General features: G+C 42.1%; 1 protein-coding gene across 6 annotated transcripts in view; it reads right to left on the reverse strand.

Annotated features, from left to right (window-relative positions):
* The window catches only part of BIRC6 (baculoviral IAP repeat containing 6), a 183,971-nt gene that overhangs the window by 73,696 nt on the left and 96,225 nt on the right, over positions 1 to 14,050 (reverse strand). For 4 of the 6 annotated variants that reach the window (XM_060753996.2, XM_060753998.2, XM_060753999.2 and 1 more), the window contains 5 exons: positions 12,322 to 12,522; positions 11,305 to 11,584; positions 9,715 to 9,971; positions 8,908 to 9,019; positions 6,877 to 7,098 (listed from right to left, as the gene is read on the reverse strand). In XM_060753996.2, the coding sequence (XP_060609979.2) occupies positions 6,877 to 7,098; positions 8,908 to 9,019; positions 9,715 to 9,971; positions 11,305 to 11,584; positions 12,322 to 12,522 (1,072 nt within the window). The remainder of the gene's footprint in view (positions 1 to 6,876; positions 7,099 to 8,907; positions 9,020 to 9,714; positions 9,972 to 11,304; positions 11,585 to 12,321; positions 12,523 to 14,050) is intronic. The other 2 variants (XM_060753997.2, XM_060753995.2) reach the window with 1 other exon arrangement.

Raw genomic sequence — 14,050 nt, forward strand, 5'->3', positions numbered from 1 at the left:
AAATTTCTGCGCCTGAGCAGACAGCTTTGGAACCTTCTAGAGAGCTTATTAAACATTTTGGCGGTAGCCCCGCCCACTCTCCCCTTATGAGTATATATAGCCAGTGGGAGGGCTACTGCCTCCAGTTGTCTTCCGCTGCACTAAGTAGCCAGAAGGAGGAGGCATGACAAAGCAGGGAGGATGGGCAGGGATGTGCGAATTCATAGGTGACCACTCGGGGAACTATGGTTACAGGTAAGCAACCTGTATTTACCCACCGTAGTCCCTGTGAATCGCACATATTTATTTATTTATTTATTTATTTATTTATTTATTTATGGTAGACTAGCAAGCTACTAATGTGGCTGGTGGGCGTCATGCCACTGAAGAGAAAAAGACGGCCCTACCAAAGGCTAAACCTTTACAACGGTGGGCATCAACCTTGTTGTGCAAGAAGAAGGCAGTTGGAACAGGCCAAGCATCTGTTCGACAGAGGTCTTCAGAAGAAAGCTCCTCAGAAGGGCAGTGGAAGTTCTCACAGATCTAGTGGGAACCTACCTTGGTGAATTGCAACCATTCAACTGGTAAGCCAGATAAACCACAAAATGATCCAAAGACAATTTTTTTGTGGGAGCAACAGGAGGCCACTGACATCCTCCCAGTACTTTAGAAACAGCCTAGGAGATTTTATGAGTCCTGCTGTTCTATATAAACAGGGACTGCCCCAACAGGGAGGATCTTGGAGAAAACTAGGAATGGAAGGCTATCTTGGGCAGAAAGTCGCATCAATAGGTGGCATGATCTTGTCATAGTAAGTCATAATAGAGGCCCACCCCCAGGATAGATACAACATATTTGTTGTTTATTCGTTCTGTCACTTCTGACTCCTCATGATACAGAATCAGGAAAATCATTGTCAAAACTGGATCAACCTCACTAGGGAGGCAAAAGGCTGAAAGCAGGTCCAATTTAAATGACAGAGCTTAGTAGGATCTTTGGGCTCTCTCTATGATAGTCCTTAGTGCAGTGGTTCTCAACCTGTGGATCCCCAGGTGTTTTGGCCTACCACTCCCAGAAATCCCAGTCAGTTTACCAGCTGTGAGGATTTCTGGGAATTGAAGGCGAAAACATCTGGGGACCCACAAGTTGAGAACCACTGCCTTAGTGGTTGTGCCAAGGGTAGACAGGCCCAGCCTCGCGGATCAGCCATATTTGTTGCACTCCAGAGCTGGAAACAGGGCCCTCTTGTCATTAATACACCACACCTTAGTTTAGGAAAAATACAATCCTTTTTATTGAATGATGAATATAAAATAGATTGAAGTCCAAAGGTAAAAAAGCCAAAATGAAACAGCAAACAGCAATGTCCAGAAAGCTTTCAGAAAATCCAAAGCAGCAATGTCCAAACAACTCTCAATAGAAATCCATGCCAATTCTCACTTGAAGCCAGAAATTTCCTTAGAGACCAGACCACTGAAAACTGGAAAACCCAGGTGGTTTGTACTTGATACTAAACGATGCTTAGTCTGAGGAAATCCCCCTCACGGGCACTCTTAAATCCCAAAAACTAATTCTAACTAACTTTTGGTTTCAGTTGTCGGATTCTCTCGGACCTACGTAAACACTGAGCCTCCCTGCAGTTCTGGCTTATTTCCAAGCTGTGGCTGTTATCATTGACCCGACCAAGTGTCAAGTTATCTTGCAAGCTCAGGCCAGGAGGAAAAGGGAGTGAATTTTCTTCTATCGGTCTGACAGAAACATTCTCGTGAGAACTTGGTTTTTTCCTCTAAATCAAAGCCTGTAGGATTTTAATGCCCAAAGTGTCTCCATCTTGTGCCTCGTCCTCATTGATCACTTCAGCCTCACTATCAAAACTTGGCCCAACAACATTAACATCTACATTAGGCAATACAGAGAGCTTTTTCAACCTATGCTCCAATTCTGGGGAACTAATTGCCTCCATACATTAGAGCAATGTCGGAGTTGCGACCTTTTGTAAAGGCACTCAAGACTTGGCTGTTTGGTTGTGCATTTAAGTAATCAGATCTAATTTGCCAAATAGTCACTGTTGAATGTTTTTATGTTGAATGTTTTTATATTGTGTAAATGCTATTTTAGATTGTAAGTTGCTCGGAGCACCCTGGTGGAGAGCGACTAATTAAGAAATAATGTGAAGTGGAAGTGAATACAATCAAAGATTCAGGCTCACACACAGGCTGAGTCCCAACAATAGCCATCAAATTGTCAGTCTAGATCAGGGGTCGGGAACCTTTTTGACTCAGAGAGCCATCCCTTAACCCTCCCTCGCGGCTCGGCCCACATACCTGGCGGGGGGCGGGGCCTAGCCCGGGCAGGGGGCGTGTCTCAGCCTAGCGAACAGGGGGCGGGGCCGACGGAGCTGCAGGTTGCCGGGGGAGGGCGCGCGCTCCTGGCACTGGGCTCGGGAAGCAACTGAGGCGAAGTCCAGCCGGCGACTTGGTGGTGCTGCAAAGAAAGCGCGGAGGGGAGGCCGAAAGGGGAAGGACCGCGGCTGCTGCTGCTCCTGCTTCACAAAGCGGATTAGCTGGGCTGTTTGTGCCTCGACTTATGGGAAGGGAGCCGAGTTGGGCAGGTAAGCGCGACAGGCTCTCCCCGCGCCCTTCACTTTCCCCGGATTCCCTTCCTCCTGATCGCATGGCCCATTTGCCCTGTTCCCCGACTGTTTCAGTCCCGCGTAGCTCTCTCTCTTTCTGGGAGCACGTCTTGGCTGACTTGGGAGGAGGCAAGAGTCCGTGGGGAGCTGCCTTGGTGACCTTTACCAGCGTTGCCTCTCAAGGAAGCAGGCTCTCCCCGTTGCTTCCCTTCTCCCTTCCTTCCCTCCTCCCTTCCTTCGGGGCCTAATCAGCCAAAGGCGGGCTCAGTTCCTTTCCAAGGGAATACACGGGCGAGCCAGATGCACTCATCAAAAGAGCCACACCTGGCTCGCGAGCCATAGGTTCCCGACCCCTGGTCTAGATGATGTACATTGGAATGGGGGCCTCAACCCTCCTGGGGCATGAGGAGATCTGAGTGATTGGATAGGTACCTCAGCTCATCCTAGAGTATCTCAAGGAGGAAAGAAGCATGGCTGGCGCAATGAGGATTCAGCCCACATTATCCACTTGCAATTTGGACACCACCCAATTGCGAAGAGAACCAATACAGACACATAGAGGAATGGAGGGAATAGGCAAAGAGGAACACCTCCCTTAAATGGCTCTGTGCTTGGTTGTTGGACTGACTTACACAGAACAAAGGAGATGCACGACTAGATAATATCTTCAGATTGCCTCATGGTTTGAATATTGACCGCACCTCATCAGGATGGGGGGGGGGGACCACTCGTGATGGGAGAATGATGCCCTGCCTAGGTGGTCGGCTAACATATTCACGTCTCCAGGAAGATGTACTGGCACAAGGTGGATCCTTCTGTCAAAGCACCAGTTCCATAGATGAAAGGTAAATGACAGAAGCGGAGAGTGTGTCTCACCTCACTTGCTTATCAAAATGTGGTGGTGATGTTACCTCTGAGGTCTTGGACTATGCGCCCCGACAGCAATGATTCAAGTAACTTCATGTTCTGTTCAACGAGTAGCTTTTCAAAGTAATTTATTTGTCTAGCAGCCTTCATCCTGGGCCAGGTTCCTCGGGCATCAAGGCCCTTCGAAAGTGTATCCCCAACTCCAAAAGAAGGAACCCACATTTTGAATTCTAGGGATATCCCATGGTCCGAAGGACAAATTGCACAGATGTTGCTTGATGGGCGACTACCAAAGTGGTTGCGAGGATCATAACTGAGGTAATCAAACGAAGAGAAAAACATGCCTGTATGGGCCACAGTAGGGCCATAAATGGAGTGTTGCAGTCCTAGTTAAAGTCATATGAGGAAAAACCATGTAAACCAGATATGAGAAGGAAGTAGAAACTTCGATTTAGTTGCCAGTAGTCAGTTATGGCTGTAATGTCATTGAGGTGAAAATGGGCTACCATGGCAGCCCTACACTTGGGGAAAGCATGAAAAACAGTCATGAGACCAAACTGCCGTGCATCAAACAAAGGACTGGTCCCATATGATGAAGGAACCTACTGACAAATAAACATCCCTCAAATCAATTTTGGCAAACCAAGCATCATTAATAACAGGGAAAGAATAGTAGAAAGTGATATCATCCAAGGCTTAGGAGAACGGATGTATCCAGTTGATGTTTCTTAGGTTCAGGATAGCACATTAGCCACCATCCTTCTTAGGCAGTCAGAAGTAATCAAAGAAAGTGCAAGAGAAGAGCACTAATGGAAACCAGTGGTCAATCAGCCTTTCTATAACAAGGCCTGGACCTCCCCACAATAGGTAGAGAAGGCAGGTGACATGAGCTGATAGTCCTTAGCACCAGGCTTTTAGGGTTAACCTCTGCCAGACTGAGGCAAAGGCCTAAATCCAACACAGGAGACCCAATAACATGGTCTACACAGGAGGTTGTAAAATGGCTGCTCAAAAGCCCAACATGAGAAAGAATACACTAACCCAAGCGAAGCACAAGCGGCTAAATAATTTTAGAGCAAAAACGGGCAACAGTGACCCCATTGTCTGTAGCTTTAAACAATTCTTCTTCGGTGCATGAGGCAGGGCATGGTGGGCAATGCTATAAAACAGGTAATGCAAAAAACACTGTATGGCACTACTTTGTCAAACCACAAGGCCAATGTGCCATCCATTTACAGAATACATCATGAGAGACAGCAAAACCGTAAATAGAAGAAGCCAATGATTGAGTGCTGAAGATATGACATATCTGGCTTGAGAAACAACAATAGGAAAATATGGAGATGAGTAAACATATCATTCTAATACACCTGTACACTTTCCACGGTATTGGAAACAGAGCAGTTGACTCAGCAGTTGGGTATCATTTTATGTGACAGAATTACCTGATCAAAACTGAAATATCATGGGCAAAATCAATGACCTGGGTACAATGTCATGTGACATCACAGGAAGGGAGGGTGTTGTTAATAGCATTAAGCAAAAATACTCATCAGCAATAACATTTGAACATAACACGTCTCTTAAGAATAGGAAGAACAAGAAAAAAGATATATAGTCACATACATACATTTGAAGGTAGTCTTCCCATCCTAAAATTAGGACTGGAGAAGGGTGGTCATGCTTAAAGGACCATACTGTCTGCAAGCCTTCTCTAAGTAGAAGGGAAAGACAATTGGGCTAAGTCCAGCTGCTAGCTCATGTCCTCCCCCAGGGGGAGGCAGAGGAGCCAAGAAGAGGTCTGTGCCGCAAATTAAATATCCAGTTGAGAGCTCCATGCCTTGAGAAGCAGGCTCTGGCCTGACAGCTCCCTGCCTAAAGAGGCAGGCTCTAGCCCTGCAGAATCGGTGTTGCTCTGTGCGAATGCCCAAAGCTTGGTGCTAGAGTGCTCCCGGTTCTCTGCCTTGAGAGGCAGGCTCGGACTGACATAATCCATCCGTGCGGGGCCGGGGTGCTTCCTGCGGTGCACGCTTGGGCTTCGCAGAATTGACACTTTTGCGTGCTGGGGCGCTACCTGCCCTAAGAGGCAGGTTTGGGCCCAGTGGAATTGGTGCCTGTGCTCAAACCCGATGGCCAGCATCAGGATGCTCCCTGACTCAGGAGGCCACCATTGTCCACCTCTGCCGAGAGCTCCTACACTGAGATTGGTGGCGTTCCACACAAATATCCTCCAGCCCTTGGTGTGGGTTAGGAGCCTGTCGGTGCAGCTTGCCGCCGAGCACACTCGCCATATGAGAATGGCGAAGATGCCCAAAGAGGAGGCACTTGTAGTATTGAGGCTGCCCACTAGGGGTGATGTTGAGGCACCCAGAGAAGTAGCGGCCTGAGCAGCATTAGGCTTCCCACTTTTCTGCTTCTCTGATGTTGAGGTGCTGACATAAGTAGCAGCCAAAGGAGCGTTAGGCTTCCCGCCTTTCTCCTTCTCCTGCTGCTTGCCCCATTAAACCCTTTCCCAGGCTAGGGAGTTCGTGCTTTTTAGTCTTAGCAGGCCTAGACCAAGTGGGCTTGGAGAGATGAACTCCTGACTGGAGGTAGGAGGCCCTTCTGAACTGTACCATTAGTTGCGGAAGCTGGTGGCTCTCTTTCCAGTCTCTCTTTCACTGGAGAGGGGGCTCGATCATAAAGCAGTTCTAAGAGGTGAGACCCGTGATCTGCGAGCCTGAGGAGTGAAGGGAGGCATACACTACGGATTGTACCGCATGGCCTTCTTAGCAGAGCAGCTCAAATTCCCCTCACAAACATAGTACTTAACAAATAGGGGAAGAAGACATACTTGCCTTAGATAAAAATAGAATGAGAATAAAGAAAAAATAAAGAAAAATAGCCAAAACTGGTCCTAGTCTATAACAATTATGAAAAAAGTAAGCTAGTCCTAATCTGCTGCAACAGCGGCGGATAAGAAGAACTGGAGGCAGTAGCCCTCCCACTAGCTATATATACTCATAAGGGGAGAGTGGGCAGGGCTACCGCCAAAATGTTTAATAAGATCTCTAGAACAGTGGTTCTCAACCTGTTGGTCTCCAGGTGTTTTGGCCTACAACTCCCAGAAATCTCAGCCAGTTTACCAGCTGTTAGGATTTCTGGGAGTTGAAGGCCAAAAACATCTGGGGACCCCAGGTTGAGAACCACTGCTCTAGAAGGTTCCAAAGCTGTCTGCTCAGGAGCAGAAATTACCATATGTGCAATTCACAGGGACCATGATGGGGAACAAAGCTTTACTTTAGTATTTTTATATGTAAAGTAGGCAGATATAAAAGAGACCCTGTCAAGAATTCTGAAGACTTCACTAGAAACAAGTACAGTCAAATTGCAAACATCCGATTGATTCAGCTACTTACTCAAAGAGCTCTCTGTTTAGCAACGCTGGCAAATCATATTCTACAAGCAATTCATAGCTATGCCATAAAATTGCTGCTACACAGTGCAAATGGGAAGGAGATGGCATCAGAAGACCATATTCTCTAGTAGAGCTGTTTGGACAAACGTAGTTAATTCGGCCACTCTTCTTCATAGCAGCTACTTTTGCTGAATCACTGACCCACTTCAACAGTGCTTGAATTCTAGAAGATGGACAAACATTAAATAAGCAAAAATACAGGAAACTCCTACGAACAATTGTGGATGATCACATTTTAAAATGTAACCTCAGTGCAAACATAAATAACAATCAAGATGTATACTACACATAGACACGCACATATACCAAGAATAGTCTGGCATTAGTGAACTGATTGTTTTATAAGGAAAGACAGTTTTTAAATCTATGTTACTGATTTTATTCTTTGTTTCATATACTTTACATCTTTCAAATGATTTTACTTTAGTTGATGATTTAATACTGTTTGAATTACAACTTTTTGTATGTTGCTTTATTTCTATTTTTTCTATTATGTAAGAAATCGTGAGTCTCAATTTGGGAAAAAGACTGAGTATAAATAAAGTGACTGATAAGACTGATAAATCTGAACATTTCCAAACAGATAGCACCCATCTACTGGAAGTTGATCGGCCATTAATTTAGGTAAAGCTGATTTCAGAAGGCTGGAATCAATGTTTATTGGACATAGACAATGGAATATTTACTAGTAGGCATAATAAAAAGACTTTGCAACTGAAGTTCATAAGCATAAATATTTTAAAAAGTACATCTGCTTAAATGAACTGTGAGTAGATTGTTAGTGGTGTTACTCCTAAGTTAAAAGGGCCCCTCAGAAGTTCTGAATATATTTATATTTATTTTGTGTGATAAGGCGCATGACTGGGTGAAATGGTGCTAACAAACCAGTAAAGCAGACCCCGCCATCAAGCGGGACAGACTCTAAAGAAAAAGAATACCAATTTAATTTTCTCTAGTTGTATTGGAAAACTACCAGTATATGCAAGTGAAAACCTCTTAAATAGGTGAAAAGTTATTTCAGTATCACATGCCCCAAATCCAATGTTCTCTAACTTTTGTTGTCTGTTATCCCTCACTTTCTTTTAAAAAAAATATTTATTTACTGAATTTTACGAAACATTTAACAATAATACAACATCATTATTACAAGTTTTCCTCTTCTTCCCAAATGAACCAAACCCCTTCCGGTCACTCCCCCAATTCATAACATATTACAAGAATATAGTTCTGTTAAATCTCTTACAACCACATTTTAAATCTCTTCCATTGCTACCTCCCTTTCAAGATTGCATGGCCATATACCTCTAGGGGAGTGGTTCTCAACCTGTGGGTCCCCAGATGTTTTGGCCTACAACTCCTAGAAATCCCAGCCAGTTTACCAGCTGTTAAGATTTCAATAGCCATTGAACTAAGCCCATGAGTAAAAGGAAGGAAGATCTGCGAAACCCCCTACCCCTACACTATCCCTCCCTTTAAAACCTACCCCACCCCATCCCCCGTCTCACTCCCACTCCCATTCACCAATATGCCTATTCACTCCCCTCCCCATGCCCTTTCTTTTTATTTTCTTTTAGTAGAAAAATCAATAAAATATTTTAAAAAGATTTCTAGGAGTTGAAGGCCAAAACATCTGGGGACCCACAGGTTGAGAACCACTACTCTAGGGGACATAAGAGTTGATATGTCAGATTTTAGGTCTTTCCTCAACATGGATTCTTGAGATGTCACTAGCCCTAAGTCAAACAATACACTGTTTACCAATCTCCATTCGATGGTTCATGCTCATAAAAACAAACACCCTCAAAAAAGAATATATTTACTAGCATTCAAATATGCAAAAATAAATAAAGAAAAATTGATCACTCAGAATCTATTTATGGGGCCTTTGTAGAATTCACTTTATTTACTTTAATCTGTTCACCCTGGATTTTGAAAGTGTGTGTGTGTGTTGAAAGTAAAATAAACCACTTACCTATCTTTTGTTCCAGGGTCTTGGGTTGTTCCAAGTTGATACAAAATATCAATTGTTGAATCAGATGACAGGCCATTTAGTCTTCCAAAAAGTAAAGGACTATTCAAGTCTTCTTGTAGAAAAGAAAAAATAAATGTTTCTATTAAGGATACTTAAGCAATGCCCCCCCCCCCCCCAAATGGTTTGCAATGTCCGGAAGGCTTGTAACTTATTGTGAAATTTCATTCCTTTAAGGTTTAGAGGAGCAATCAAAAGTATGTGGTTTGGAGAAGAAATATCATTACAAGATTGGTAACAAACTGTTCAATCTTTAACTGGGTGCAAGTAGATTGCTCCTCCACACTTTAGAAGAGTGAGCTTTCATAGTCAGTTACCAATGTCTCGTTTTTTGGTAGATGCAAAAGAGGAACCAACAAGAATGCAGGATACAGGACCTTATGTCTAATGTTAAAGCACAACCTGAAAAACTTCTGAACCTACTAAAATTTCTCAAACGTATAGTTGTTGGGGTGCTGCAATCCCACAAATCTCCTGTAGGGTTGCCCTATGTTAAGGCTTTCCTTAACATATTTTGGCCTAAGATTATTTGACAAATCATAGCATGAGGTAATCCATTCCACGCATTAGGCCAAAGTACTGGGAGTGTAAATCATGAATTAGATATCTGAAAATGTTCTCTGTCATCAATAGACATGCTTAACACACACTGCACAACGAGTCTATGTTACTTCTTCTCTAGAAGATGACACGGTTTAGGACAGAAGGAAGGCAATGATATGTCTTTGTGAAACATGAAAACACCATTACCTGTAGGATCACTTCCAGATGCAGAACAATTTCTTAAGAGAATGTCTATTAGTTTCAGGCCTATTCTGGTTGACTGAAGCCCAATTTTTACAAGCACTGCTTCAATGTTTGGAGAATGCATGCCACAGTATGGAGACATCAGGAGAGCAGCACATGTCTGCAACAGATTGGCAGTGGGAGCTGCAGCACTAGCCATCATTCCTTCCAAATCACTGATATGAGTGAGGCAATGATGCAACAACCTTAACCATCCAATGCTGAAAAAATAAGAAAAAAATTAATCTGGAGGAAACAAGGCCTTCTTGACTTTAATGCAAACATTAAGCTTTTTAAAATGGGAAGGGCCAAAAAATGAGATCTGTCACAACATTAGATAAATATGAATGCAGGAACTATTATGCCTAAATTTATGATGCCTTTACAGGTAAAAAGAATAAAAACAACTTTTTTTTAAAAAAAAATACGGATTAATATTGTGTTTTCAAAGCTCAAACTCTGTGTAGCCTGCTACATTTTGGAAGGGACCTGAGTGGGATATTCCTGTGCAAATAAAAAAAATTAATTAGAATATTATTGTTGGTATGCGAGAGGTAAGCAACTGCAAAGGATAATGTTGAAACAAGAATATATATTGGGTACCTAATAAAACAGGAGCAGATTTTATGCAAATTGAGGCAGTACTACAGCAGTAGTACTACCAAAGGGCATATGTTGTAAGGTGTACAAAAGGATTTGGTTACTGCTAGCAATGCAACATGCCCACTCACTTATCCCAAAACTAGGCTCATTTCTGCTAAATGTCCTTTTCCAGAAAATAACCACAGGGAACGACATCAAATTTGTTAAAGAGCACCCTTCATTATCTGTGAAAATTTAGCACAAAATCACTTGCATTTAAGTGTTGTATATTTGGAAAACTTCATTTCCTTGGAAGACAATATTATGTTTGATACTTCATATAAGTCTTTCAAAATCTAAAAAAATTATAGACATTTGTTGATTTTCCCCATCTAGTCAATAGGGATGTTATCAGTTTTCAAATGAGATCTGTCAAGGTGAACTTTACACTTCAATGCAGGGTCAAAACATGGCCATCTACACAAGTCATTAGAATATTTTTCTATGGCTATTAACAGCATTTTAGGACATAGATGGGCAACCGATCAAATTCAGCCCATAGCAATAATCAAGTTTTTACACTTTACTGTTCCTTTTCTTGTGTAAAGCAATCACACCTAAAAACATTGAATGGAAACTGTTTTCCAAATCCTGCTGCCACAGTGGGGAGGAAAGAAAGAAAAGAATATATTTTGGAAGCTGCATCTGGAATGGAAACATGGTTCCTAGCGATCTCCACAAAGATTGCCCTACTGTCCACTGGGAAGCTTTTTTCAAACCTATTTGCCTCAACAGGACGGGGATTTTCAGGAGTGTCTTTGGCCCTGCTAAGAGTCACGATAGAATGAAGTCCTTAGGATAAAAACAATCCTCCCCTCTCATAGGCTAAAAACTTTGAAGTTTTGTTTTACAATATGGAGAATAAAAATGAAAACTCCTGCTAATTCACCTGTATCTACTGAGAATACATACCTTGTTTTGGATACCTGGTCTTCAGAAGGAAGGAATGGATTATTGACTGTTGCAGATGAAGTGTTACCAAAGGCAGTGAGCCCAAGTAGTTTAATCTGAGAGAGACCTAATGTGCTCGCATCTCGTGGGCGATGAAGGCGAAGACAAACAGCTGAGGCAACTTCAGCTTTTATAAGTTGTATTTTTATGTAGGTAAGACCACTTGTGATAACAGGTGTAGACAATGGTAACATGTTCACACCATCTGCACTTATTTCAACAGAAACGGAAGAAGGGCACGCTGTAAAGACACAAACATAGAACTATGACCTAGATGTGGTTATAATTTAATTATAATCTAAAGGTACCTATTGTTTTACAACAGAAAATAGAAAATGCATTCAATATACAAAGCACTGTCACCACCCAGAAGATTTAGTCATTGAACCATTCTCCATGGAATGACCATCAACTTGAAGTTTTAAGTCGCTCCTGTCATGAAAAAAAATCCATAAGAGAACGGGTCCTATAATGGATCCGTAACTACTTAACAAAATGGAAGCAGGAAGCAGAAAGAAATAGCCTGTTTTTACAATGGAAGGATATATGTTTAGAATGCCCTAAGGATCTGGAAATGAAGTTTTAAACATTTTTATAAATGATTTAGACACCAGCAGTGAGGTGGCTATGTTTCCCGCAAAAATTGTGGTTATAATAGATAGTTTAATAAAAATGAAAATATATTGCATATGACAAAACATACCAAGACTGTTACAACTGAACCGGGACATTGCAAATCCCGTCTTTACCTACTAGCATAATCAGTGATAAAGCCCCCCCCCCCTCCCCATGCTATTTGGGCATTTATAGAATTAAATTTGAGCACTGTCTCCCTTGAAGGCTTCTGAAGTGTGAACTGATGTTTGCTTCAATGAGCACCAACTTCAGGGGCTTTAGGGCAGACTATAAAAAGGCCTTGGCAGGCCACACAATTCCCACCCTTGCCCTACAAGATAAATGATGCATAATTATACTTACTTGCAAGAGATGCAAGATGAGGCTGAATGTGAATTTCTTTTAACAGCACTGCAGCAGGTAGATGGATTGTAAGGTCACACCAGGCTTCCTCAGGCAGAAAGATGTAAGACCATGCAGCAGACCGAGCTCTTCTGTGAGGTGGAGTTGCCTGTAGCAATACTTCTGCAGGCTGGGCTGTCGGACTGCTTGAGGTGATTGAACCTTCAACAAACCATTGCCATTAATATATTTCATGGAAGGATTTCAAAGTTAAGATCACAAAAGCCTTTGGATAAAAAATGTTTATTCAAAAAGAAAAAAAAAACCAGAAAGGCAATAGTAAGCCTCTAAGTAAGAAGAGGTGGATTTATGATTCAGAGATGGTTCTCAACCATTTATACAATGTTAAGCAACCTTAATATAAAGTAAGTTCTCATCTAAGATTTGTCCGCAACGATTTGCTTTGTACAAAACAGAACAAAAACAACTTCCTTTGCTCTTCCAACTCTTTTTCATTTTGTGATGTGCCGTTAGGGTTGTAAGTCTGAGACAAATGGCTATATTACTGATATCAGTAGGTTGCTTTGAGACATTTGCTGGACCACTCCAACAACCACCATGTCAGACTACACAGAGAAGCCATTGAAATCCACAAGCATGTGGACAATTTCAACAGAAAGGAGGAAACCATGAAAATGAACAAAATCTGGCTACCAGTATTAAAAAACTCTAAAATTACTACAGCAAAACAGCAGAGAGGAAACAACCAGGCACATCTTAACACCTCTCAACAGAACATTTTCCCAGGCTCAGCCAAGCCTTCAAATGCTAATGAAGGTGGTCAGCTGAAACATTCACACCTAGCTTCAGCAGAGAGCTCTTTGCCCCACCCCAGTCATTCCACAGATATACAAACCCATTTTCCTATTTCCAACAGACCTCACTACCTCTGAGGATGCTTGCCATAGATGCAGGCGAAACGTCAGGAGAAATGCCTCTAGAACATGGCCCTATAGACCGAAAAAACCTACAAGAACCTTTTTTTTTTTTTGCCAGGACAGCTAAAGCCTGCTTCACAATTTTGATTACATTAATTAAACCTTCAGAACCAGAATGAGGATGCATGTTAAAACAGTCCTCAGTGATTTCACATTATTGCAGATATTTCACATGATGTAGCAAAGGTACACAGAAGTGATATGGAAAACCAATGTTTTTATTAGCACTACCTCCTGAAATAAAACAGAACCATAATTAACTGAACAATGGTGAGACTGAAAAAAGAGGAGTATGTTTTGTTCTCTTCTTATACTTCAAATGCAGTTTTATATGGTTAAATTTTTGAATTAAAAATAAATAAAAAGAAGACCCATCCAGCAACTCATGGCTATGAAGAATACTCAGAACCTATTACACTGATTTAGTTCCCCCATCTATACCTTTTACTTTTGGTGTTCTTGTGAGGCCCCGGGTTTCCTTATATCTGTTGAACAATTTCTCTCTTGCATATGGATATGATTTAGCGGCCTAAGAACAGGCATTTACTTAATAAGTACACTATTGGTATATGTATATAGTAATTGTTCCAATCTGTCTGAAAAAAATATTATTTGCACTTTAAAATGATATCCAAAATGCTTTAAAATACTTTAGAGTTTAAAAATGTATGTGCATCATGCTCAGGGTCATCACCTGCAAAAAGAAGGAGCCACAGCAACTCAAGAAAACCGCATCTCTCCATCTCAACTGC

Source organism: Anolis sagrei, chromosome 1, assembly GCF_037176765.1.
Source record: "Anolis sagrei isolate rAnoSag1 chromosome 1, rAnoSag1.mat, whole genome shotgun sequence".
Lineage (NCBI taxonomy): Eukaryota > Metazoa > Chordata > Lepidosauria > Squamata > Dactyloidae > Anolis > Anolis sagrei.